This window comes from Notolepis coatsorum (genome assembly GCF_963971535.1).
Source record: "Notolepis coatsorum genome assembly, chromosome: 1".
NCBI classification, from domain to species: Eukaryota; Metazoa; Chordata; class Actinopteri; order Aulopiformes; family Paralepididae; genus Notolepis; species Notolepis coatsorum.
In genome coordinates this window covers 4,979,479-5,005,470 of record NC_140165.1, presented here as the reverse complement: position 1 = coordinate 5,005,470, position 25,992 = coordinate 4,979,479, and the positions used below count along the sequence as shown (strand labels likewise).

Sequence of the window (25,992 nt, the reverse complement as noted above, 5' to 3'; positions counted from 1 at the left end):
AATATGATGAAGAATGGTGGAGAAATTTACATTATAAAAAAGATGGCAGAATTCAGTACTGTATCTACAAAACCTTCTGTTTAATCATCTTCCCTTTATTCATTTGCTTAGATTTTTCAGGTCTGGTCAATTTTAGCATGGTGTTATTTACAGTCAAAGATATATATTTTTTTTAAATAGAATTGATATTCTCCTTTGGTTCATTACAATTTACTCAAGCCTAGTAACAGACACACTATTTCTGACACTGATCCATATATGTCCCTAGATTCAGATACCAAGAACATGCAAATGGACCATTTAAAAAAAAAATTGTAAATGTTTATTCTACGTCCTTATGGAATGAGTGACATAAAAAAAAAAAGTAAAAAAAATTAAAAAAATTAAAAAAAAATTAAAAAAAATCTTTTTTTTTTATTTTTTTTTTATTTTTTTTTGTGGATGGAAGAGCCGCACATTGACGGGCAAAGAGCCGCATGCGGCTCGCGAGCCGCGGGTTGGCCACCCCTGCTCTAGCCCATATTCTCAAAATGATAGAACAACAATTCTTTTTCTACTAATTAGAGGAAAATTTGATCCGTTTCTGTACAGGAAACCAATTTTCTGTCGCAGTTTAGAGGCAAGATTATCCACATGGAACTTAAATGTAAATTTGCGGTCGAGCCACAGGCCAAGATATTTATACTCAGTGACTCTCTATACAAGAGCCACTCACAGTAGATACCTGCACATTATCAAAGTCAATATTTCTGGCTCTTGAAAACAACATAAATATTGTGTTACTAGCATTAACTCATTGGACGCCAGAGGTCGCTGTGGGCGTATGGCCATTGTGTGCCAGCGCTTTGTTCAATGGGGATAAATGCCGGTGTTTGCAGTGCTAAAACTATATTAAATATTATAGCTATGGATCTAATAACATAGTTGATTGTCAGTGAGTTTCTTCCGGTCAACATGCAAAAAACAGATAATTTTTTCATCCATACATTTCCGTTTTATACCGTGGTGAATATGAGTATAGTTTTAGAGTGATTCTGTGTAATCCCGGGAAACGACGCCAAACAACGTTTTACTGCATTTCATTATAAATTGTGTCTGAAATCAATGCTAGATTATCGGTATTATGTTTCATCATGCATGCAAGAAAGGGTGGGGGGGGAGGTCGTTTTTCTATGCTTTGATTGCCACCAACGGGACACGGCCCACACACACACCGCAGACACATGCTCCGATCGCGGGGAAAAATTTATTGGATCAACGCAAGATTGATAACATATAGTCCTTACCTTGTCTATGATGTACTGCAAAAAGAATAATCCAATTATCTGATCGCCATTCCAAATACTGATCGCGATGGTGTGTCCAACTTAATCCAGCATTGAACATGAACGGGGGGGGCGGGGACCCTCGTCGATGCCATCCCTATAAGCGCAATATTTCTGGCTCTTGAAAACAACATAAATATTGTGTTACTAGCATTAAGAAATAATTCAAGATTAACAAGGGCCTCCTGAAGAGCATCAAAAGAAAGCTGCAATTTCTCAATGGCCAACTGAACAGAATCAGCAATACAGTACACAATTGTATCATCAGAATACAAATGGAAATTACATCCGTACAAAGAAGAAACAATATGATTGATTTAGATCGTAAAAAGGACGGTACCCAAAACGGAACCTTGCGGCATACCTTTAATAGTTATGGACAGAAATTCAGATTTGGCTTGACCCAACTTCACACACTGACGCCGCCCTAGAAGATAGATAATCCCAAAACCAGACACAGGCATTACCATCCAAGCCAATGGTAGATTTTAGAAGCAGGTAGTGATTAACTGTATCAAAGGCTTTTGACAAATCTACAAAGAGGGCAGCACAGTGTTTCTTCTTATCTAATGCTGAGATAATATAATTTGTAACCAGAGGGATGCCTGATGTAGTACTGTGTTTGACTCTAAAACCAGATATAAAAACATACAACAACAATTAACAATAAAATAAAGAACAAACTACAGAATAAAAAAATATTCATCACAAGTCATCCAATCCAACTTTATTTATAAAGTGCTTTAACAGTGCTTAAAGTGCTGTACAGAGGGAACATATTAAAAAACTATAAGCAGCACTAAAAATAGATAAAAAAAAACAAGAGTACCAACAAAAAAAATATCGACATCTGGGTTCATACAGGGGCAATATAAATCAGTCAAAACATCTGCAGCCAGATGTCCCTGCCTCAAAGTCATTAAGAATAACTTTAAATGCATCCAATGAGACCACCTACCAAAGATTCTGATAATTTTGCAACTGTTTCCAAGTAGAGGGAGCAACATACTTAAACCCCCCTTTTCCCAATTCAGTACAGGCTTTAGGGACAGATGGTAGGAATAAGTCCTGGGAGTAAACACAATAACGTCCCATACATTTCTAAAGAATGTAGATCCATAGGTATGATGGGAGCAAACCAAGAATAGCCTTATAAATAAAAATATGCCTATTTTAACAACACATCACGCATATCGCTCCGGCGTCCAAAGTGTTAAAGTAGAAAAATAATACAGTGAATTTCCTGTGAGAATAAAAATGTTTACAGTGTAGGCTGATGAATGAACAATAATCCACTTGATAAAGTAAAATTGGATGCAAACGAATAACCACGGCTTGGGTCGAGTGAAAACAGACGACTGACGAGCTTAAAAAGTAAATAAAGACGCAAGGTACAACTGAAGACTAAATATTGGGTCCTCCTCTACTAGTCAATGAAAGCAGGTGGATTTTATTCAACAAAAACACGATGCAGGTGCAGATACCGCTTTGCGTTTGCTTAACACTTTCCGTGCCAGCAGTGCTGTGCCTAGGAACCCTGTTGCGTGCCAACGGTCTATTCAATGACAGAACGCTCACATTTGTGAACGCATAAACTATATCTTAAATTATGGCTGTGTCTAATATGACCGTCGCTTATCACTGACTTGTTTGCAGTCAACATTGTCGAAACTGATTGTTTTTTAATCTGTTCATTTCCGTTTTATACCATTTTGAAAAACGGTCGTTTTTTTTAAGTTTCAGAAAAAAATAAAGATTCTGTGATAATCGCCCTTTACTGGAATACACTGGAATACACAAAACATGTTGTCATTTTTCGGCCTATTTATGAATCGTTTTCAAATAAACGCTAAATTATCGATAGTATATGTGTACTTATGCACGCTATAGAAGCGGGCTGAAAAATCGATTCTCTTATTTCCTGATCACACATACATACACACATATGGGACACGTTGATATATCTGTGAAAATAGCTCTGATTATCCCAAGACTGGTAAAATAGATTCCTTACCTCAGATCAGATGTTCTCCATAAACATTATTCCAATTCCTGATCGCCATTCCAAATATCGATCACGTTTATTGATCCAACGCTGGGTACTGGAAACACTTATTCTCTGCTGTTCTGATGGTGGGCAATGACTGGGATCGGCTCGGATTACATGCCTGACAAGTACAATGTGGATTCCGGAAAAAAAAATTCCCATGCGTTTCCATCAATCCAATCCAATGCGGTGCAATACCATCCGGAGAGACGATAGGGGGCGGTATTTTCCCAATGGAGCTCAGAGAGAGTTCCAGTGGTAACGTGAGGCTAGATTGATGAAATATGAATGGAAATCGCTAATAAAAAATAAAATAAATGATTAAACAGCGCTATTTCTCGTCGTTGGCACTCAACGGTTGGCTTGAACTAACAAGAATTCTTGTTGTTGGCACTCAAAGTGTTAAAGTCGGGACATTTGCACAAGGTGTGCTTGATTTCTATCACAGGCCAGTTGAATTGCTCCTGGGTGGGGCAGCGGGCCGGATGAAAATGCCAGGCGGGCCGGCATAAGGATACTAGTAAAACATTTTAAAATATTAAATGGCATATAGAATCAATTGTTGTTTTTCTGGTAAATTAATAGTTTAGATGAATCGATAACAAAATAATGGTTAGTTGCAGCCCTAGTGTTGGTGCCATGTACAGGAGTTCAGTCGTAGGCGAAGAGGTATTCAGTTCATTGTTCTGGGTCTGTAGTAAGAAACATGAGCATCACGTTCTGTTCAACGTTGCTTCCAAATAAAAAGAGAAAATGCCTTTAATTTGTATTTAGTTTAAACTCTGGATTATTCAAAAGTAGTCATGGATTATGTGGTTATTTTGTAGACAAATGTTTCATCCAATTTACAGAACATAATTAATATCATGATATATATTGTTACAGATATATGAAAATTCCCATAGTGTGATGTAATATTTTATCCATAAGGTGACAGTCCTGGACTAAATTAAACTGACCTTAACCATAGCCATGATAACTAGGGATGCACGATATTGATTTTTTAACACCGATACCGATAACTTTATGCTCCTCAAGCCGATAACCGATAACGATAACCGATATTTATTGTATTAAAAAAAAAATGTGTTTTTTTTATCAATTTTTTTTTATTTTTTTTCCAACATGAAACAAAACATATCACAATATAATAATACATAAAAAGACTTCCCAGGACAATAACCTAACACCAACTTAAATGTATATTCCTGTAGTTTTGACCTAACCAGACAACAGAAACAAAAGCCAAGACAACAGTTTTGACTGATAAAGTGACCATATTTATTTTTCCAAATGAAAATTCACAACCCGTCAACAACTTATAATACATCCAACCTAAGACGCTCGAAGCTTTTTTTTCTTCTTTTTTCAAAGCTGTCCGCCTTGAAAGAAAGGCTTTGAGTGGACACATAGCCTAGCAGGTCGCTGCGATGGTCGCTGCGATGGTGTTAGAAGCCTACAACGACGGCGCGAGCACGCTTGTACCTATTGACGAGTCGTTTGCTAAATTAAAGAAGTTTGACAGAAATTACCCAAGGGCTCAAGCCGCTAGCTTTTAAGCAGTCCTTGGTGGTGCAAATTAACCTGGCTACTACGGAGCAATAAGTGACTGCGTATTCAACCAAGGGTTGCATCACAGCCATGAAAGGGGCTAGCTTTGCTTAGCTCCCTGCGTCATCGCAGGCTTTTAAGTTAACACAATAACACACCATCGCAGCGGTGGTGATGCCGCAGGTGACCTGCTAGGTTGGATGTATCACAAGCCGCTGCACTTTTCCCTCCTCGTGGAACTTCTGCATTGCATTTATTACAAATAGCAAGCAAACTTTTCCCCTCTGAAACAATCCCCACTAGCGTCGCCATCTTTGTTGACATCCGCGCTGCTTTCAAGAAACGTACGTGGCTACGTCACAGCCAAGAGAGGGAGCGCTGGATTTGTGTAAAACGCCCTGTTCCTAAACCACACGCTATCAGTCGTACCACAGTACTGGCAAAACGGGAGGAGCCGACAGTCAAAACAAACGCACTTCATCCAAATTCACCCACACCGCATTTTTTTTACCAAAAAATATATTATATTATCGGAGCTATTAATAACGTTATCGGGTTTATCGGGATGACGTCATAATTGCTGATATCGGCCCGATAATTATCGTGCATCCCTAATGATAACCACTCCTGCTCCAGAAACGGTTGACTAACTGGTGCTTGAAACAAAGTGGTTTAAGTCTATAACTGTAGATGACTCTGGACTACACTGTTCTTAAACTATAAAACCAAGATACAATTAATTAGTTACACAGCAAATGATTGCGTTATGAAAATGAACAAAAAAATTATTTAAAAAAAAATGCACTCATTCCATAAGAACGTAGAATAAACATTTACAGACTTTCTTTTTTTCAATGGTCCATTTGCATGTTCTTGGTATCTGATTCTAGGGACATCTATGGATCTCAGGGAATGTATTCCCAGTGTCAGAAATACTGTGTCTTGTTACTAGGCTTGAGTAAATTGTAATGAACCAAATGAGAATATCAATTAATTTTTTTTTAATATAACTGAATAACACCATGCTCAAATTTAATTACAAATCCTGTAATTAATTAGATACATTTTTTTAATCGCCTGACAGCACTAATACCATTTATAAACCTCTTCCATAGAAACTAAAGCTGAATATAATAACCAATTATCTTTCTCTCCTTCCTCTGACACTCTTCTCCATCACTATCTCCATCCAGATAGGTGTCCTGTCAGGCCTGGGAAGAAACCAAGAGGCTTGGATGGAAGAAAAGGTCTCTGCTGTGACCAGTGTGGAAAAAGCTTAAGTTCAAAGAGGAATCTGAAATTACACCAGAGAATGCACACAGGAGAGAAGCCCTACTCCTGTGACCAGTGTGGAAAGAGCTTTTCTCAGCAACCGAGTCTGAAAAAACACCAGAGAATGCACACAGGAGAGAAGCCCTACTCCTGTGACCAGTGTGGAAAGGGCTTTACTCTGCAACATCATCTGAAATCACACCAGATAATTCACACAGGAGAGAAGCCCTACTCCTGTGACCAGTGTGGACAGGGCTTTTCTCAGCAATCGAGTCTGAAAGCACACCAGAGAATTCACACAGGAGAGAAGCCCTACTCCTGTGGCCAGTGTGGGAAGAGCTTTAGTCATCTGATTAATCTGCAAACACACCAGAGAATTCACACAGGAGAGAAGCCCTACTCCTGTGGCCAGTGTGGGAAGAGCTTTAGTCGGCTAGATCATTCGCAAACACACCAGAGAATTCACACAGGAGAGAAGCCCTACTCTTGTGGCCAGTGTGGAAAGAGCTTTAGTCATCTGAATGGACTGCAATCACACCAGAGAATTCACACAGGAGAGAAGCCCTACTCTTGTGGCCAGTGTGGAGAGAGCTTTAGGCATCTGATTAGTCTGCAAAGACACCAGAGAATTCACACAGGAGAGACGCCCTACTCCTACTCCTGTGACAAGTGTGGACAGGGCTTTACTCAGCAACATAGTCTGAAAAGACACCAGAGAATTCACACAGGAGAGAAGCCCTACTCTTGTGGCCAGTGTGGGAAGAGCTTTAGTCAACCGGCTGATCTGAAAAGGCACGAGAGAATTCACACAGGAGAGAAGCCTTACTCCTGTGATCAGTGTGGGAAGAGCTGTAGTCAACCGGCTGATCTGAAAAGGCACAAGAGAATTCACACAGGAGAGAAGCCCTACTCCTGTGACTAGTGTGGGAAGAGCTGTAGTCATCTGAGTAATCTGCAAACACCAGAGAATTCACACAGGATGGAAGCCTCCTTCTGTGACCAGTGTGGGAAGAACTTTACGACAAGTACACATCTTCTGATTCATCAGCAAATCCATACAGCAGAGAAGCCACATCATTGTGGTCTGTGTGAGAAGAGATTCAGTCAATTAGAATATTCGAGAAAACATGCGAAAATCCACTTGGGAGAAAAGATTCAGTGAAATGTCAAAACATTCTTAGAGTAGAGAAACCTGCTGTAGCCAGTATTGGAAGAGTTCCACTCATAAAATTATATCTATAAAGATGATCTCTTTATAGATCTGTCAAAAGAGTTTGATAAAAGTGCTTCACGGCAGTAAAAATAGATATAAAATGAGCATAACATAGACGCAAAGCAATGCAGAGAATATGAAGGGTAAAAGCAATGCAGGTAATAACAATATAACTCAATAGTCTTCCCCATTAGATGGTTATGAAACACTTTGAAGTTACTTCATCTGTCCGTTTTGATTGATTATCCTGTCATTAATTTAGTTCCATTGTATATCACCCTGTTTGTTTGTTTTTGCATTTCTTGTATTTAGTTAATCCTGTTCTACAGTCATCCGCAGTATTTAGTTAATCCTGTTCTACAGTCATCCGCAGTATTTTGTTAATCCTGTTCTACAGTCATCCATAGTATTTAGTTAATCCTGTTCTACAGTCATCCATAGTATTTAGTTAATCCTGTTCTACACTAAGCACAACCACCAAAAGCACGTGTTGTGTACACGCACGCACACAGTATCACTATGATCGTTCGAACTCTCCGGTTCATTCAAGCCCCGCGCAGCGCGCCTCTCTCCACAACGTCTCCAGAACCCGTGCAGCGCGCCTCTCTCCACACTGTCTCCAGAACCAGACCACCGCCACCGGATCCTCCAGAGAGACTGGACTCTGGGACTGTCAAAGGTCACAGACAGCGTGACCAAAGAATGATGACCTCTCGGACACCTGAGGAAACATGCTCCTTCTCCCCCCTGCTAGATTCTGGTCGGGGTACCAGAATACTAGACGACCAAGCGACGCGCAAAGACGGAGAGGGTCCCACCACCATGTGAAGCCCTACTCCAGAAACCCTGAAAATTAAACATATATCTGTTTAAATCAGTGTATTAGATTAGCTTGTTAAAAGAATGAGTATGCCTCTGATTTAAGCGCCGAGCTGAAAGTCAGTGATTATGAAGAGTGTCTTTTTTTTTTAAATATATTTCTCCTCCCTACTTGTGTAAACCTGTATACTATAACTGTAACCTGTATAACTATACTATATCTTATATACACTAAAACATGGATAGAAAAAACCTTTTGATAATGCAGGGAGCTGTTGGAATGTGTAATTTTCAGCGAGTGTTCACTCCCTCTGCATATGACCCTGAACGTCTGGGAGAAGAAGGGAACCACTCCTGGTTAACCCTTTCCTATCACACTGCCGAGGGAGAAGCCTTTATACATTTTAACTACATATGTGATGTATAAACATATGAACCAATGATTAAGTATGTGTACTATATTGTCACATGTATATATATATATATCTTTCTGTAAAACTCAGACTAAGTGCAAAATGCACACTTATGACAGTGATGTATGTACTAGGGGTTTTTCCACAGCATAATTAATCTGTTACTTTCCTAGTTACAGTAACGACTGGATGAGGGAGTGGTTCTTTTTTACAGATTGTGTGCCGTTTGGTTGATAATGACCTCAATGTTTTCAAAACCAATAAGTACGAAGTTTTTGCTATGATGCAGAACTAGGGGTAGGCATGTAATTCCGGACATGCACGCTGATTGGTATTGTACTATGACAAACGGGGTGTGTAATGTTATGACGAGATCAGTATTATAAAACACCCTGCAAAGTGAAAAGAGGGAACTCTTCTTTTTTGCTGGTGGCCTTTTTGCTTTAGAGATCCTATGACTATATAATAATTGTGCATTCTTTTGTAACTTCTCTTTATAATTAAAACTTAATTTTTAAACTGGACCATCTCTTCTCGTTATTCTTCCTAATACTGGTAAGCCACAAGCGAATATTCTTTTAGCTACAAACCTGGTTGAGCGTTGTATTGGAACCATGGTTTTGGCCGTTTTGGAAGATACTTCTCCCTCTGATGGTATCTTGTCACTTTTTTAGCTCCTCAGATAGTATTTTGTCACTTTCTAAATGTTAGATTTACAAAACTGCACTTGACTTTTCAGCTCATCTTACGAGGAGAATAATATATAGTATTATTGTCATTCGGGGAGACACATGACATAGAAATACTTCATTCATTATGTATATATCTTAGGTATACTATGTAAAAATGTCCATGTTTGCTCTAAAGTAGAAGCAAAGAGGACAAACATTTGTAATTGATCTAACTCGGAGCTAAGGTTTTTTTTCCTGACATCAGCTATTTGATTAATGGTAACACTATTTGTACACTCCCAAGTGACTATAGATTTACTAGGAAATGATTATCACTATATGCTTGCTAAATAAAATAAAAACTCTGCAACTCTCATCAAGTTTAGCGACCTTGACACGGGGGGACAGAGAAAGCATCAGAGTCTCTATATCCGACAGGCCTATCAGATTTATGGGGATCTGAGAGTCTCGGCCTGCAGGACGCTGCAGGGCCGGACGATCAAATCACTGGTTTATGGGTCTGTCAAACTGATTGGAGATTCTGGGGCTTACATCAGGGACCAAACCCGGATCCGAGGAAACACCAACCTCTACACCCGGAGAAAGACATGCATGAGGATAAATACAAACACGAATATATAAGTTTTCCTTCGTGTTTCTTGTGTGGTTTTGTGTTTTCTGGACTGACTGAACTCACACACGTCACTAACCGCTTGCTTAGCAATGTTTGTTTACTTTTCTTTTGGCAAGTAGCAACAGAAGAAATGAGGCGAGCCACACGTTGTCATTGTGCTTGTTCTATATTACCTATACCTATATTCATCTCCTGATGAATTTAAAACGGGGGACCCTGATGTAAACAAGACTAAAGTCTTTCTCTGGTCTGCATCCCCTTAACAATTGTGTGTATTGAGCTGTACTGTATTGTACCCATTCTGCAATCTGTTAATAAAGTTTTCAATCAAACCTCTGTGGTCTTTGTTTTCTTGTGGTTTCGAGATGTCTACTAGCTGGTATTAACTCATACCATGTGCTGGGGGTAGTAGGCAAGGGTTCGTTTGGCAGAGTGTATAAAAGAAAAAAGTTTAGCGGCCAGGTAAGTAACGTGAGTAACCCAAAACAATCAAATAAAAAAAAATACTTCTCCACGGTGTAAGAAAGTTAAATCAATATTTGTGAAAATGAACTACTCTCTCCCACAAAGCCAGATACCAGATCAGTTGTGATGTTGTCTGGAGTTGATCCATGATATGAATGATTTAGATACATTTAAATTGTAGATTGTAGTGACTGTACATAATTCACACGGAACTCGTTGGGAATAGTAGTTCCCCCCGGACGGTTTATAGGGTGGCACTTCCTGCCACCGGCATTCTTTCTTACTGTCGACACGACTACGTCGACTTGTTGTTACGCTGATGAATAATAAAGGAATTAGGTTTAACTTCGAGACACCGCCTCCGACTCCTTTCTCTCAGCGCTACACTGGTGACCCCGACATTAGTCTCGAAGAAGTTTCCGAGACGGAGAATACGACAAACATGGCAAACAACGGTGTTTTTCTCAGACTGCCTGAGTTTTGGGAGCAGTCGGCAGCTGCTTGGTTCGCCCAGACGGAGGCGCAGTTCGCCCTACGGGGGATCGTGGATGACGATGCAAAATACTTCCACGTCGTCTCGAGTCTGAACAGCACTACGGCGGCGAGGACGGTAGGCTTCATTACCGCTCCACCGGCCCAGGATAAATATGAGGCGTTTAAGACGCACCTACTCAGGATTTTTGAGTTGTCACAGTCTGAGCGTGCCCGACGCTTGCTGGATATACGAGGCTTGGGGGACAGCAAGCCGTCGGAGCATATGGAGATGATGCTGAACCTACTGGGCGCCGAACAGCTGAACTTTTTATTTAAAGAGCTGTTCCTCAGACACATGCCGCCACGGGTACAGACGGCACTGGCCAATCCAAACATTGTGGATCCCCGTGCTCTGGCAGAAGAGGCGGACCGGTTCTACCTGGCCACACAGCACTTAGCCCCAGAGGTGCTAGCCCCGACACGGGCGCACATGCCCAGAGGGGGAGGGGCGAGGATTGGAGAGAGGCGCCGCGGCCGACGGCAATAATGACACAGGCCTGTGTTATTTCCATGCACGCTTCGGCGCGAAAGCAACAAAGTGCCGCCCGCCTTGTACTTTTGTCAGTGCGGGAAACGCCAACACCTGCGCCCAGTAGCGGCCGTGAGCGCAGGTACGTCGAACAGGCTACTCTTCATTAAGGACACACTCTCCGGTCGAAAATTCCTCTGCGACACCGGAGCACAGAGGAGCGTCCTACCGGCGACGGTGGAGGACACCGCCGGCGGGGAGGGGGGTCCGCGACTGACGACCGCCAACGGTAACCCGATCCGCACCTACGGCACGAGGACCGTGGAGTTGTGTTTCGGGGGACAGCAGTTCACGTGGGAGTTTGTCACGGCCGACGTCTCGTTCCCACTACTCGGGGCGGATTTCCTCTGTGCACATGGGCTCCTCGTGGACGTGAGGCGCGGCCGCCTGGTGGACGCCCAGACATATGCTTCCTTGACATGTGTGCGCGATGAAGTGGTATACAGCGGGCTGGCCAGCTCGCTCGCAGAAGGTGACGTGTACCAACGCCTACTGCGGGAGTTCCCCGGCTTGACACAGCCCACGTTCTCGGCCGCGACCACCAAACACGGGGTCGAGCATCACATCGAGACTCAAGGAGCTCACGTGTACGCTAAGGCCCGCCGGCTCAACCCTGACAGACTAGCAGTCGCTAGGTCAGAGTTCGCCAACATGGAGAAGTTGGGGATTATCCGACGCTCGGGCAGCCCCTGGGCCTCGCCGCTGCACATCGTGCCCAAAGCGGACGGGGGATGGAGACCGTGCGGGGACTACAGACGCCTCAACGATGCTACCACGCCAGACCGCTACCCGGTCCCCCACATCCAGGACTTCTCAGGGCACCTGGCGGGTAAGCTGTTCTTTTCGAAAGTAGACCTGGTACGCGGTTACCACCAAGTGCCGGTACACCCCTTGGATGTCCCGAAGACGGCGGTGGTAACACCCTTCGGTCTGTTCGAGTTCCTACGGATGCCGTTCGGACTTAAGAACGCGGCACAGTCTTTCCAGAGGCTAATGGACTCGACGCTCAGAGACATGCCGTTTATTTTTGTCTACCTGGACGACATCCTCGTTGCCAGCTCCTCGCCCGAAGAGCACCTGGCGCACCTCCGATGCCTCTTTACGAGGCTGGGCCAACACGGCCTAATCATCAACCCGGCTAAGTGCCAGTTCGGGTTGACCTCCATACAGTTCCTCGGACACCTCATCGACGAAAGTGGAAGCCGTTTCCGCTTTCCCACGACCCCCGACGGCCCAAGCACTCAGAGAATTTCTCGGGATGGTGACGTTTTATCACCGGTTCATCCCCCGGGCGGCCCACACCATGCGGCCGCTTTACGAGGCTCTGAAGGACAAGTCCCCCAGCCAGCCTGTCGACTGGACGGCCGAGAGGACGACAGCCTTCGCGGCCACCAAGACGGCCCGGGCGGATGCAGCCATGTTGGCTCACCCTTCGCCGGGGGCCCCGGTCGCCATTACCACCGACGCGTCGGACTACGCGGTGGGCGCGGTGCATGAACAATACGTTGACGGCGCCTGGCAACCGCTGGCGTTTTTCAGCCGTTAGCTGACCCCCAAGGAGCGCAAGTACAGCACATTTGGCAGAGAGCTCCTAGGCCTCTGGTTGGCGGTGCGCCATTTTCGTTTCATGCTGGAGGGCCGGGAGTTTACGGCCTTCGTCGACCACAAACCACTCACGTTCTCCATGTCCAAGGTGGCTGAACCGTGGTCCGCGCGACAACAGCGCCAACTCTCGTATATTTCTGAGTACACGACAGACATACGGCATATCGCCGGGAAAGCCAACGTGGTCGCAGACTGCCTATCCAGAGTCGTCATCGGAGCTGTGCAACTGGACCTCGACTACGTCGCCATGGGCTCGGAACAGGCCTCCGACCACGACGTCCAGGCCCTCAGGACAGCGGATACCAGTCTGCGCCTCAGAGACGTCGCGATTGGCGGCTCGGGCGCGTCCCTGCTCTGTGACCTCTCCACCGGGCAACCCCGGCCGCTGGTCCCTATAGGCTGGCGCAGGCGGGCTTTCGAGGCTGTGCACGACCTGTCTCACCCCGGTAGGAAGCCTTCGAGCAGGTTGGTGTCACAGAAATTTGTGTGCCGAGGGCTCAAGAAAGACGTGATGGCCTGGGTCGACGCGTGTGTGTCCTGCCAACGGGCTAAAGTGCACCGGCATACCAAGGCCCCGCTGGTGACATTCGTAGTTCCCGAGAGGAGATTCGACCACGTCAATGTTGACCTTGTGGGCCCGCTTCCTTCCTCTCACGGGTTTACCTACCTGTTCACTATGGTGGACAGGACCACCCGATGGCCGGAGGCCGTTCCCCTCGCCTCGACATCTTCTTCCGACGTGGCCTGCGCCTTTATCAGCACGTGGGTCGCACGTTTCGGTACCCCGTCCGACCTCTCCTCCGACCGGGGCTCGCAGTTCACCTCGGAGCTCTGGAACGCGGTCGCCAGCGGCCTGGGGGTTAAGCTGCATCGTCCACCCGCAGGCCAATGGGCGGACAGCAACTGGGTGGATAAGCTGCCGTGGGTCATGCTCGGACTTAGGAGCGCCCCCAAGGAAGACCTGCAGTCCTCGTCCTCGGAACTGTTATACGGCCAGACATTGCACGTCCCGGGGGATTTCATTCCGGACGCGACAACCCCTTGGTCCGCGGCCAGCCAGCGTTCCGCCCTGCGGGAAGCGGCTCAGGCCTTCGCCCCGATTCCCACGTCGCAGCATGGTACCCCCGTTTCCCGGGTGCCGCGCAGCCTGCACACGGCAGAGTACGTTTTTGTGCGCCACGACGCGCACCGTGGGCCCCTACACCCCCCTTACGATGGCCCGTTTAGGGTCCTGCGACACGGTAATAAGGACCTCATGGTCGACATGGGCGGTAGGACGGAGACCGTGTCAATAGACAGGATCAAGCCCGCTCACGTAGACGTTTCCCAACCTTTGGAGTTGGCCCTTCCCCCCCGCAGGGGTCGTCCGCCGTTGCCCCGGGTGCCACCGCCCACAGAGCCACCGGCAGCCTCACCGATGACAGTGCCCCCGGGTGTCGGAGAGGGTACGGGCGCTTGCGACGCTTTCCCCTCTCCGCCCCCGGTTTTCCGCGCTCGCCGAGGCCGTTTCGTGCCCTTGGGTGTCGTGGACGGCGCGGGCACTTACGCCGCTCCGCCCTCCCCGCCCCCGGCTTTCCGCACACGCAGAGGCCGGGCAATTGTTCCCCCACGCCGGGGGGATTTTGACTATGGGTGAATTCTGGGGGGGCTTGTGTAGTGACTGTACATAATTCACACGGAACCCGTTGGGAATAGTAGTTCCCCCCGGACGGTTTATAGGGTGGCACTTCCTGCCACCGGCATTCTTTCTTACTGTCGACACGACTACGTCGACTTGTTGTTACGCTGATGAATAATAAAGGAATTAGGTTTAACTTCGAGACACCGCCTCCGACTCCTTTCTCTCAGCGCTACAAGATACTATATCTGTACATATCCCTTTACTACCATAGTGTCTTTATACCTGTATGACTGTACATATTAATATTACAACTATGTACATAGTTACATCTGATTAGCACTATTACTCAGTAGTACTCATGTATATATTTTATACCCAGTTTAATCACCTGTACATTGTATATTACTATTGCACTTTACTGTTACATTTGCACTCTGGTTGGATGCCAAACCTCTTTTCGTTGTACTGTATAATGACACAACATTTTAATCTAATCTAATGTAATCCATCCGCTCTGACAAGGTGGTGGCCCTGAAGGTCATTCCGAAGGTGGGCCGCTCTGAGAAGGAGCTCGAGAGTCTGAAGAGGGACATCGACATCATGAGGGGACTTCAACATCCACACATCGTCCAGATGTTCCACAGCTTTGAGACGGACAGGGAGGTATGTTAATGACAGAGCCACAGTATCATCACGTGAATGTTTCTTAATTAGGATGATTTTGTTTGTTTTTCTTTTCTATGTTCATAGACTATTCTATGTTTAACTAAATTATTGAGGTTTTAACAAAAATTCAAAACAGTAAATTTGTATCCCTTTTTTATTGCAGATTCTTTACAATACTGCTCCAAGTTTGTGTTGTGCATTCATTGACAATATATTTATTTGATTAATAAAAGAAAAAGATGATGATGGTATTATTGTTTTGGTACCTTTGTGAGAATCCATACTGCTGGAACTTAACTTAAAGCAACGTGCCAACATTATGGGAAATGCGCTCACCGTCTTCTCCAGAGTCAGACAAGAAGATAGATACCAATTCCCTCTCTGTGCGTTCAGTAGAAAGCGATCTGTCTGCAAGCTAGCCTAGCTTAGCACAAATGAATGGAAGTGGATATGAAGTGGCTAGCCTATAGGCGTAGGCCAAAAACACCTCTCCCGGAGTTTTAAGCCAGGCTAGCTGATCCGTATCCGCTTCCATTAATTTGTGCTAAGCTAGGCTAGCTTGCAGCCGGATAGCCTTCTACTGAACGCACAGAGAGGAAATTGGTATCCACTTGTCTGAAGAAGACAGTATAAGCACATTTCCCATAATCTTGGCGTGTTCCTTTGGAATATGATGGCCTATATCTCCCAGCCATATTTACGATTATCTGTTTAGGCAATAATACATGAGAGAGAATGCTATACTGTGAGACTGACGCTGCTGTGATGTGGTCACAGGCACGTGGCTGAAAGCAGCGACCTCTGGGTCAGCACAGCTGCGCTAAAGTCACCAGTTTTGTTGATGACAAACCCCTGTTCGTGCTGTTTTGCTGATGTAGGATGGAAGTGTAGCAGTCAACACAAGGCGCTGCTAGGTTACAAGTGAATCATCAGGAGACTTTGGCACTCATCGGAATGTCGCTCATCCAATCACAATGCAAGATCCGAACTAACTGTAGTCAAGGAAACTATAAAAGAAGGAAGGGTCATGCGGCTGGGTGGCGTAGCGGAGATTGCGCTTGTCACCAATGCAAGAGACTCCGGTATCGAATCCCAGTCTCAGCATTGCCTTCGGCTTGGGCCGGCCGTCGTACTGGCTCATTTGGCAGAGTCAGTGGGTGGAAGTCGATGGGTGGGGATTGGACGTTGTGGACAGCGACCCCTACAGGTCGGTTGGGAGACGCCTGCACAGCAGAGACAGGAAGTGGCGAGGGTAGTGTGAGCCTCCCATGCGTTACACCTCGCCAATGAGAGTCCGCACTGGCAGGCGAAAATATGTGACAGGCTGCCTCCTCGTGTCACACCCACTACCTCTGTGTGTTTGGGCTGATAATACCGTGATATTAATGCTACGTTTGTTGCCACCAGGTTGTGGTTGTTACCGAATATGTGGAGGGAGATTTGTTCCAGATTCTTGAGGATGATGGAAATTTACCAGAAAACCAGGTAATTCTTTTTAAATATTTAAATATTTTAAATTAAATGTTGTGGTCCCATGTATAACTCAATAGGTAGAGCAAGCTTAAAAGTGCTCTAAGTGGTATTTATTTGTTAAAATAAGTGGTCTACATGTTAAAAGAATAGCTCTACATTCCAACAGCCATCACTGATATAAAAGACAGTAGAAGAAAAATATTATGTAAAAATATCTAGGGTTCTGATTGGATGAAGTGGGAACGGGATACCAGGAAGTAAAATGTCTGTTTACTGCAGAGCGGAGGGACTCATGTTACTGACCACCAGACACTCTATATCACTGATGGCTGTCAGAATGTAGAGCTATTTAACACTTATTTTAACAAAAACATACCGTACTTACAGCACCTTTAACACTACCAAGGCTAGGAGGTTTGATTCCCGTTAGGGCGACACATACTCTAACATATCTTGGATAAAACCGTCTGGCCAAATGACATATGTCATATTCAATGCTCACAATAAGCCAGAAGTTGTGTATATTGTCTAATCCTTTTTTTTCTGTGTCCTCCTCGGAGGTGTGTGAGATCGCCTGCCAGCTGGTCACTGCGCTGTACTATTTACACTCCCACCGCAGCCTCCACCGCGACATGAAACCCCACAACCTCCTGCTGGGGAAGGGCGGGGTGGTCAAGTTGTGTGATTTCGGGTAAGCAAATTAAATTGTCTTAACCCTTGTACGCTGCTTATTTATTTATCTTATTTTGGTGTTAACAAAAACTCTGGGTCCGGATGGACCCGGTGTGTAACTCAGTACCAACCACCCCAAAAAATAAGGATTATTATCCAGTTTTGTTTTGTACTTCATTACTAACTTATTAGCTCATCATAACCAGTACCCATTGCAGTAGTATTTGGTAACCATAGATCTACATATGTCTGTTACCTTGGGTTAAGGAATTCAGTAACTAATCAAAATCATGTGTTCTAGTCTTATAGAAACAGTCAAAGTGGTTAATAGGTTGGCAATCGAATATAGTTTAAACCTGATTAAACTAGAGTGATTTAGCTCAGAGATTGTGTGTGCTTGCAGAGACTTTGGCTCACAGCAGGAGGTAGATTTGCATACAACTGTTGGCAACAAGAAGACAATAGGTCAAGAGTCGCATATAGGTGGTATCTGTTGAACGGGTCCTGTGGTACGACATGTGGGGACAGCTGGTTACTAAGGGCCTTTTCTCACTCACCCTATTCGTTTCTATTTCGTTCCGTTCTGCCCGTTCCGAGATCTGATGCGAACTCCCCCCCCCCCCCTCTCCCCCCTCTAGTTTGTGTACACACTTCAGTCTGGGTGCGCTCTGGGTTTTGTTTACGGTTTGCGTTTTGAGCTTGTAAGCTTGCCGTAGTCGATGATGTCACGCTCGAAATGTAAACGCAGGAAGTGTTAACACGAAGACTGGAGAATGGATGTTGATATAAAGAAACAAATAACTAATAAATATGAAGTTATATTTGAACCTCTGTTGTCAAGCCTTGTCAATATAACCCACCCCCCTTTTCTCACGAATGGAACTCTGTTGTAGAGTCCGCTTTTGATCGTTTTGCAGGGTTAACAATAACGCTAAGCTAACGGCTACCGCTAGTTAGCTTTATAACCTTTTACTAGTAACATTGCTCGCATCGATTATATTGAATGTCATTGATCTACTGGTCGACCGAAAATGTAAACGGGAATGTCTTAACACGACTGCGGACTCTGGATGTTGATATAAAATGAACAAATTGCCAATAAATATGAAGTTATATTTGAACCTCTGTTGTCAAGCCTTGTCAATATAACCCACCCCATTTTATCACGAATGGATGGTGTTGTAGAGTCCGCTTTTGAGCGTTTTGAGCGATCTACTGGTCGACCACGGCCGACTGGTTGGGCACCACTGGTCTAATAGAAATAAATGCATTCGAACAAGAAAGTATAGTATACAGCAATGGCTAACGGCTAACGCTAGTTAACTAGCCTGTTCAGAAGCTAACATTATCCCATCGCTTGTGGCAATTATATTGCATGTCATTGATCTACTGGTTGACCACGGCCGACTGGTTGGGCACCACTGGTCTAATAGAAATAAATGCATTCGAACAATGTATAGACATAGCAATGGCAAACAAAATGTATGACGTTATGTCAGCACCAGGCGCCACGCCCGTGAAAAGGTACAAGCTCGCAAAGCCACACCCCCCGTTCTCCCGGGGCCGAACCCGAGACCACCTCTGCCAGCTGATCCCGTTCAGCGGGGGGTGAAACGAATCAGCGCCGTTTCGCACCCCAAAAGGGGTGAGTGAGAACACTCCCCCCCGTGCTCCGGGACGGTGATTCGATACAAAAGGCTGAGTGTGAAAGCCCCCTAAGAGGAACTAGACACAGGAGTGCAACATAATCTGTTTATACAGGATGTGGGGGAAGCAGCTTGGAATGTGAAGAGACAACAGGTTTCCTTACACAGAGATTGTTAACACAAGTACACTTTCAAATGTCTGTTTCTATACTTAGATTCGTTTAATATGAACTACAAATGGTCCTGTTATATTGTGGTAATAATCTTGAGTCTAATGATATGAAATATGCAATGTTTATGAATAAGAATCACAGAGTTTGAAATTAAGCCACTACCTTGGAAAATACTAAAAGTGCTGAATAATAACTGTATAAAATAGATATTGATTTAAGTTAAAAGAATATGATTAGGAAACTATAGAAGTGGGCTTAATGATAAAACTACTGTGATTCTCATTTAGCATCAAGAGAAACTATTCAAAAATGATATCTCTGTGTTTATGAAATCAATCTCAATTTGAATATATATATCTTGGGTATAATAGCTGGTGGGCCCCAGGGGACGGCCCCTCTTTTTCAAATACTCTGTGAAGGCTCGCGATTGGCTGGAAATCCTATGCGTGAGGTCACTTGGTGACGTCACGCCCAGGGTTTCTGGCTCAGGGATAAAATGGGGTGCTGTGACTGTAAGGACAGACTGAAAACGGAACAACACAGGACGACACCCACCTTTTCACACAGAGGACGGCGCGAGCAGAGGAGAACAGAGGAGAACAAGCTTTTGGAACGAGAACAGAATCCTCTTTGTTATCAACAGAGAACAAAGACAACTCAACAATTACCATTCTATAATCTGATTTCTTAGTCTAATATTGAGGACGAGCGGCATAGTGCTTCGGTACCGGCAATATTATAGCGTTCTTTATTTTAATTGAACCAGAACCATTGTAATTACACTTTTAACTTTGAATTAAACAGATGCTGTTACAACCTCTCCTTCATTTCTCCTGCTTAGCTGCCGTCGAACAAGACCAGTTGGTCTTTTGAAAGTACAAGGGTTTTTAGGAGACACAATTCACAACGCAGAGTAGGATCAAGCTGGTTCTGATCCATCAGAACAGAACATAGTAGAGACCTTTGTGACTTCACCATATCAACATTATTTTATATGGCCCCAAGACACAATATACATGTTTTTTCAATCGAAAATAGGATTATATTCACTCATGCTGTTCCCCATATTGAAGGAAATGGGTAAATATGTATGCAATCTGACTATAACAGGCTAATATATGAAGACACTTTATTGAGTAAACTGCTTTGTGGTTTTTAGAACTGTATTATGGAAATAAATCAAGGAACAAAACAACTCCACCTTCCTATCACTCTCTTCCTTCTCTCCCTCTCCACCTCCCTATCACACTCTTCCTTCTCTCCCTCTCCACCTCCCTATCACTCTCTTCCTCCTCTCCCTCTCCACCTCCCTATCGCTCTTCCCCCTCTCCCTCTCCACCTCCCTATCACTCTCTTCATCCTCTCCCTCTCCACCTCCCTATCTCTCTTCTTCCTATCCACCTCCCTATCACTCTCTTCATCCTCTCCCTCTCCACCTCCCTATCACTCTCTTCCTCCTCTCCCTCTCCACCTCCCTATCACTCTTCCTCCTCTCCACCTCCCTATCACACTGTTCCTCCTCTCCACCTCCCTATCACACTGTTCCTCCTCTCCACCTCCCTATCACACTCTTCCTCTCCTTCTCCACCTCCCTATCGCTCTCTTCCTCCTCTCCCTCTATCACTCTGTTCCTCCTCTCCCTCTCCACCTCCCTATCACTCTTCCTCTCCTTCTCCACCTCCTTATCGCTCTCTTCCTCCTCTCCCTCTATCACTCTGTTCCTCCTCTCAGAGTTAACCCTTTGTCCTGTGGCAGTGAAAGGGTTAACCTTTTGTAGTGTGATAGTGAAAGGGTTAACACTTTGTCCTGTGGCAGTGAAAGGGTTAACCTTTTGTAGTGTTGTAGTGAAAGGGTTAACACTTTGTCCTGTGGCAGTGAAAGGGTTAACATTCTGTAGTGTGGTACTGGAAGGGTTAACCTTTTGTAGTGTGGTAGTGAAAGGGTTTATACTCTGTCCACAGGACAGAAGGTCAACCCTTTCACTGCCACAGGACAAAGTGTAAATCCTTTTGGCGGAGGCAACCATGCATCGGGAGCAATTAGGGGTTAAGTGTCTCGCTCAAGGACACTTCGACACGCTGCCGGGAGGAGCGGGAATCGAACCTGGATTACCAGACGACTGCTCTACCTCCCGAGCCACTGTCGCCCCACAAAAAACGTTTACATGTAAATTAGGGGTGCGAATTATCACCAGAGGCCTCACGATATGATATTAACACGATACTTAAGGAAAACTCCAACATTTTGGGAAATTAGCTTATTTAACATCTTCCCTGGAGTTAGACAAGAAGATACATACCTTTTTTGTCTCTGTGCATGCATTAGGCTTAGGGAACAGTCGCTCCGTTAGCGTAGCTTAGCTTCATCACTGGAAGTGGGGCAGAGTTAGAGCCTGACGTTCCCTACAGTGCCCTACAGTCACGAAATACACTCAAAATACAACTCCAAAACGTTCCTGTAAACATGTTGTGACCTGTGTATTTATCACGTGGAGAAATAAAAAATAATTGAATTCGACAATTACGTTTTCTAAGCAAATATACTCTGAACAATTGTTTGCCTAACCACTCCTCTCTGGGCGCAGTCAGTGATTTCAACGTGAAGCCGTGTTTGTTGACATTCTCATTCATTCAAAGGATCCGAACCGATTGAAGTTTATGGATACCATGACTTAAAATCCTCTTACCTTGACGATTAAAAGCCTCCCCAATTTAGAAAACAGTATTCCAATGACTGGTCTTGATATCCTGCACGCTAACGGAGCTAACCAGCAACCAAACACTCAAGCAAATATAATGACTTCCTTTCTGGGGGGTTTCAAAATAAAAGAGCGACGTCTATAGCAGCGGAATACGTTTATTTTGTACATTATCTAACGTTAACACGAACCTAAACTAACTTTAGGTTAGTTGTAACGTTAGTTTAGGTTCCCTAAGCCTAATGCATGCACAGAGACAAAAAAAGGTATGTATCTTCTTCTAACTCCAGGGAAGATGTTAAATAAGCTAATTTCCCAAAATGTTGGAGTTTTCCTTTAAGTCACGATACGATAGTATTGCGATTCAAAATATATTGCGATATGCTGAGTATTGCCATATTAATATTGCGATATATTGCAATTTATTTCCTTTTTTCAACTGCAAAAAGCCTCAGGGCAGCCCTGGCTGCAATTGTAGCTTACCACCACCGGTATGACTGTGTATGAACGAATAATGGACTCTGTGAAGCGCTCTGGGTGTCATGAAGAGCGCTATATAAATCCAAGCCATTATTATTATTAACATGTTTTATCTAATAAAATTAAGTTTTCAGTCTGTTCATCTCACTTCAATCATTTTTATTGCAGCAAATGGGATTTTCTTAAGCAGACAGATGTCAATGTGTTGCATGTACCTGACAAACTGAACTGTTTGTATTACAGTCATATTCCAACTTAACTGAATGCACACGTGTGGGTGTGTATGTGTGTGTGTGCATGGACTACTGTACTATTACAGGTATTGAAATGAACAATGCAACTTCCTTATACAAAAAAAATAAAAAATATCGCGATACTATACTGTATCGATATTCACCACTAATGTAAATATACCCCCCTCTCCCATTCAGGTTAGCCCGAGCGATGAGCGCGTCCACCCTGGTGCTGACGTCCATCAAGGGGACCCCGCTGTACATGTCCCCGGAGCTGGTGGAGGAGAATGGGAAGATATTACCTACCTGGGTTCCATCCTAGAGGCAAATCTTTCATGTGACAAAATGGCATCCAATGTAATAAAAAAAGTCAACCAACAAACTCGATTCTTGTACCAGATCTCCTCACTGGTAAACAAGAATACCCTGAAGACTCTGGCAGGAGCACTCATTCAAGGGTACTACGACTATGCTTGCACCTCATGGTACCAAAGCACCTCAAAGGCGCTAAAAACAAAATTACAAACATCTCAAAACAAACTGGTCAGGCTACTGCTTGACCTTACTCCTAGAACCCACCTCACCCCTGCCCACTTTGACAACCTAGGATGGCTTAGAGTAGACGACAGAGTACAGCAACTTGCAATGGGCCTGGTCTACAAGATACACTACACGACCAAGGTACCCATGTACATGTCAAAATACTTCCCAAAGGTCAGTGAATATCACGATCACAACACCAGAGGGAGCTCCACAAATCATGTTAAACCCAGATTTGGCTCAAACAAGGGACTAAACACGTTTCGCAATTATGCCACATCAATGTGGAACGCCCTACCCAAAGCTGTAAAGGAATGTGAATCACTACCCACTTTCAAAAACACTCTCAAAAAACACCTACGGGAGACTGCAATTCGAAACTGGCCCCTGTAAATGTCCTAACACAACCCCCTCCAATGTACAGTAAATTACCAAGTATGGTCTTGTCAATATTCCAATGTACAGTTTTGTTTGTATAGTTGTACAGTGTCCCCCACCCACCCCTCCTACCAACCCCCCCCCCCCCCCCCCCCACACCTCCAATGTACAGTCCCCCCCCCCAATCCAATGTACAGTTTTTACGCCAAATGTATATACTTTTTTTTTCTGGACTCTATTTGTATCACAAACAGTACTGTATTTGCAAATCTGGTATGTCATAAATGTATAGATGTAGCAGTACTGTCTATCTGTATGTCATGTATGTCATATATGTTACGATGAATTGAAAATGGGGGACCCTGATGTAAACAAGACGAAAGTCTTTCTCTGGTCTGCATCCCCTTAACAATTGTATGTATTGAGCTGTACTGTACTGTACCCATTCTGCAATCTGTTAATAAAGTTTTCAATCAATCAATCAATCAATCAATCAATCAAAGCCCTATAACCACACGGCCGACCTCTGGTCGCTGGGCTGCACTCTCTACGAGCTCCACACGGGGGTGCCGTCGTTCTACACCAACTCCATCTTCCACCTGGCGCAGCTCATGGGGTGGCAGGAGCAGAACATGCACGGTGAGGGGCCGTGGTGTATATATTATATCAGTGGCGGCTCCTGAATTATTCTCCAGAGGGGGCGCTAGGGGGCGCTATACCAAACATGTACCACGCATTGGCCAAATAAAGTACAGTCTAATTCACAACTTGAAACACAATATATAAATAGAAACGTTAGAAACAAACTCGCTCCGTCTCCAAACACGCATAGGCAGAGAGAGAGAGAGAGAGAGAGGAGAGAGAGAGACCACGGCGGGTGCAGCGAGAGAGACCATGGCGGGTGTAGCGAGAGAGAGAGAGAGAGAGAGAGAGAGACCACGGCGGGTGCAGCGAGAGAGAGAGAGAGACCACGGCGGGTGCAGCGAGAGAGAGAGAGAGAGAGACCACGGCGGGTGCAGCAAGAGAGAGAGAGAGAGAGAGACCACGGTGGGTGCAGCGAGAGAGAGAGAGAGCGTTAGTTAAGCATTAGCTGAGTGGCTAACAGCAGCTAAAGTTAGCTGAGTTGGCTAAGAGAGAGAGAGAGAATTAACTCACTTTGTTTAATTGAAACGTGGTCCAGCCGGAGGGCTTAATAAAGTGTATGTCCACTGACTGTCCCCCAGACTGTTGTCGATGTATATCCATTCCACTCACTGCCCACTGTCCAGACTCCAGACTGAATCACAAGTTCACAACACACAGCCTCGAACATGTTGCAAACTGTGGCTAAGGAAAAAACTGGCATCGCCGCGTCGGCCAATCAGAGAGCGTCTCCGCGAAATGCGGCTATGGAAATTCTAGACGGAAATTCTAAACGCTTCCCTAGACCGCTTCAAATTGCGCCCGGCTTCCATCATAAACATCATATTTCAACGCACAACTCGTTACGCACTGATTGGCTGCGACGGATACAGCGATGAAACAGTGACGCGCACTCAGAGCGCTATTGCGTCTAGCCCGAGAGAAATACGGCAGGAGAAATGCGGCTAAAGTAATGGAACGTTCTTTATCAGACAGAATCGTCACTTCCTGTTCAGGAAAACGATTATTAATATTTTATATTTTAACGTTATATTGTGCATTGGAAACACAAACATACTTAAAATGAGTAAATATTATTAATTTTAAATATGTTTATTTTATTTTTAGGGGTCTAAAATAAAAATAAAACATTTTCTTCTTCTCCTGCTCTCTTTACCAGGGGGGGCGGCGCCCTAGCGCCCCCCAGTGGCGGCGGCCACTGTATTATATATGTATATATATATATAATGTATGTATATGTGACCGAGCCCAGCAGTTCATGGCACAAGTCTCCCTCTGTAATTCTTTAGTTTTTTGTGTCATACAAAATATTTGAAGATATGCTTATTTGAATCTAGTTAAACCTCAAGTCGCAGAGCAGAGAAAAACAGAGAAAATGCAGCTCCTGATTTGGATGCATTTTTAACACCTTGGCAGTCAGGTACTAGGTGTCACAAACTGCCTTTTTTAAACTAAGGTGTTTTACTATTTAGAGATACTATAACTGTTAGCTGTTACAGGAACTATGTTTTTAAACATTCAAACTGTAATAATTATGGTAAAAAATAGGGATGTCCGATATTATCGGCCTACCGATATTATCGGCCGATATCGGCATTAAAATTGGCTTAACAGGTTAAGGGGATGCAGACCAGAGAAAGACTTTCGTCTTGTTTACATCAGGGTCCCCCATTTTCAATTCATCATAACATA

The 25,992-nt window shown here is 44.4% G+C and overlaps 1 protein-coding gene across 4 annotated transcripts in view; it reads left to right on the top strand.

The window, feature by feature from the left end:
• The window catches only part of LOC311234362 (serine/threonine-protein kinase 36-like), a 58,760-nt gene extending 35,685 nt beyond the window's left edge, over positions 1-23,075 (top strand). For 3 of the 4 annotated variants that reach the window (XM_084321517.1, XM_084321516.1, XM_084321518.1), the window contains one exon: positions 6,117-9,162. In XM_084321517.1, the coding sequence (XP_084177643.1) occupies positions 6,117-7,117 (1,001 nt within the window). In that variant the 3' untranslated portion in view covers positions 7,118-9,162. Of the gene's footprint in view, positions 1-6,116; positions 9,163-15,221; positions 15,363-16,772; positions 16,851-17,398; positions 17,530-22,938 lie in introns of those variants that run through there. The other variant, XM_084321519.1, reaches the window with a different exon arrangement.
• Positions 23,076-25,992: the final 2,917 nt, after the last annotated feature.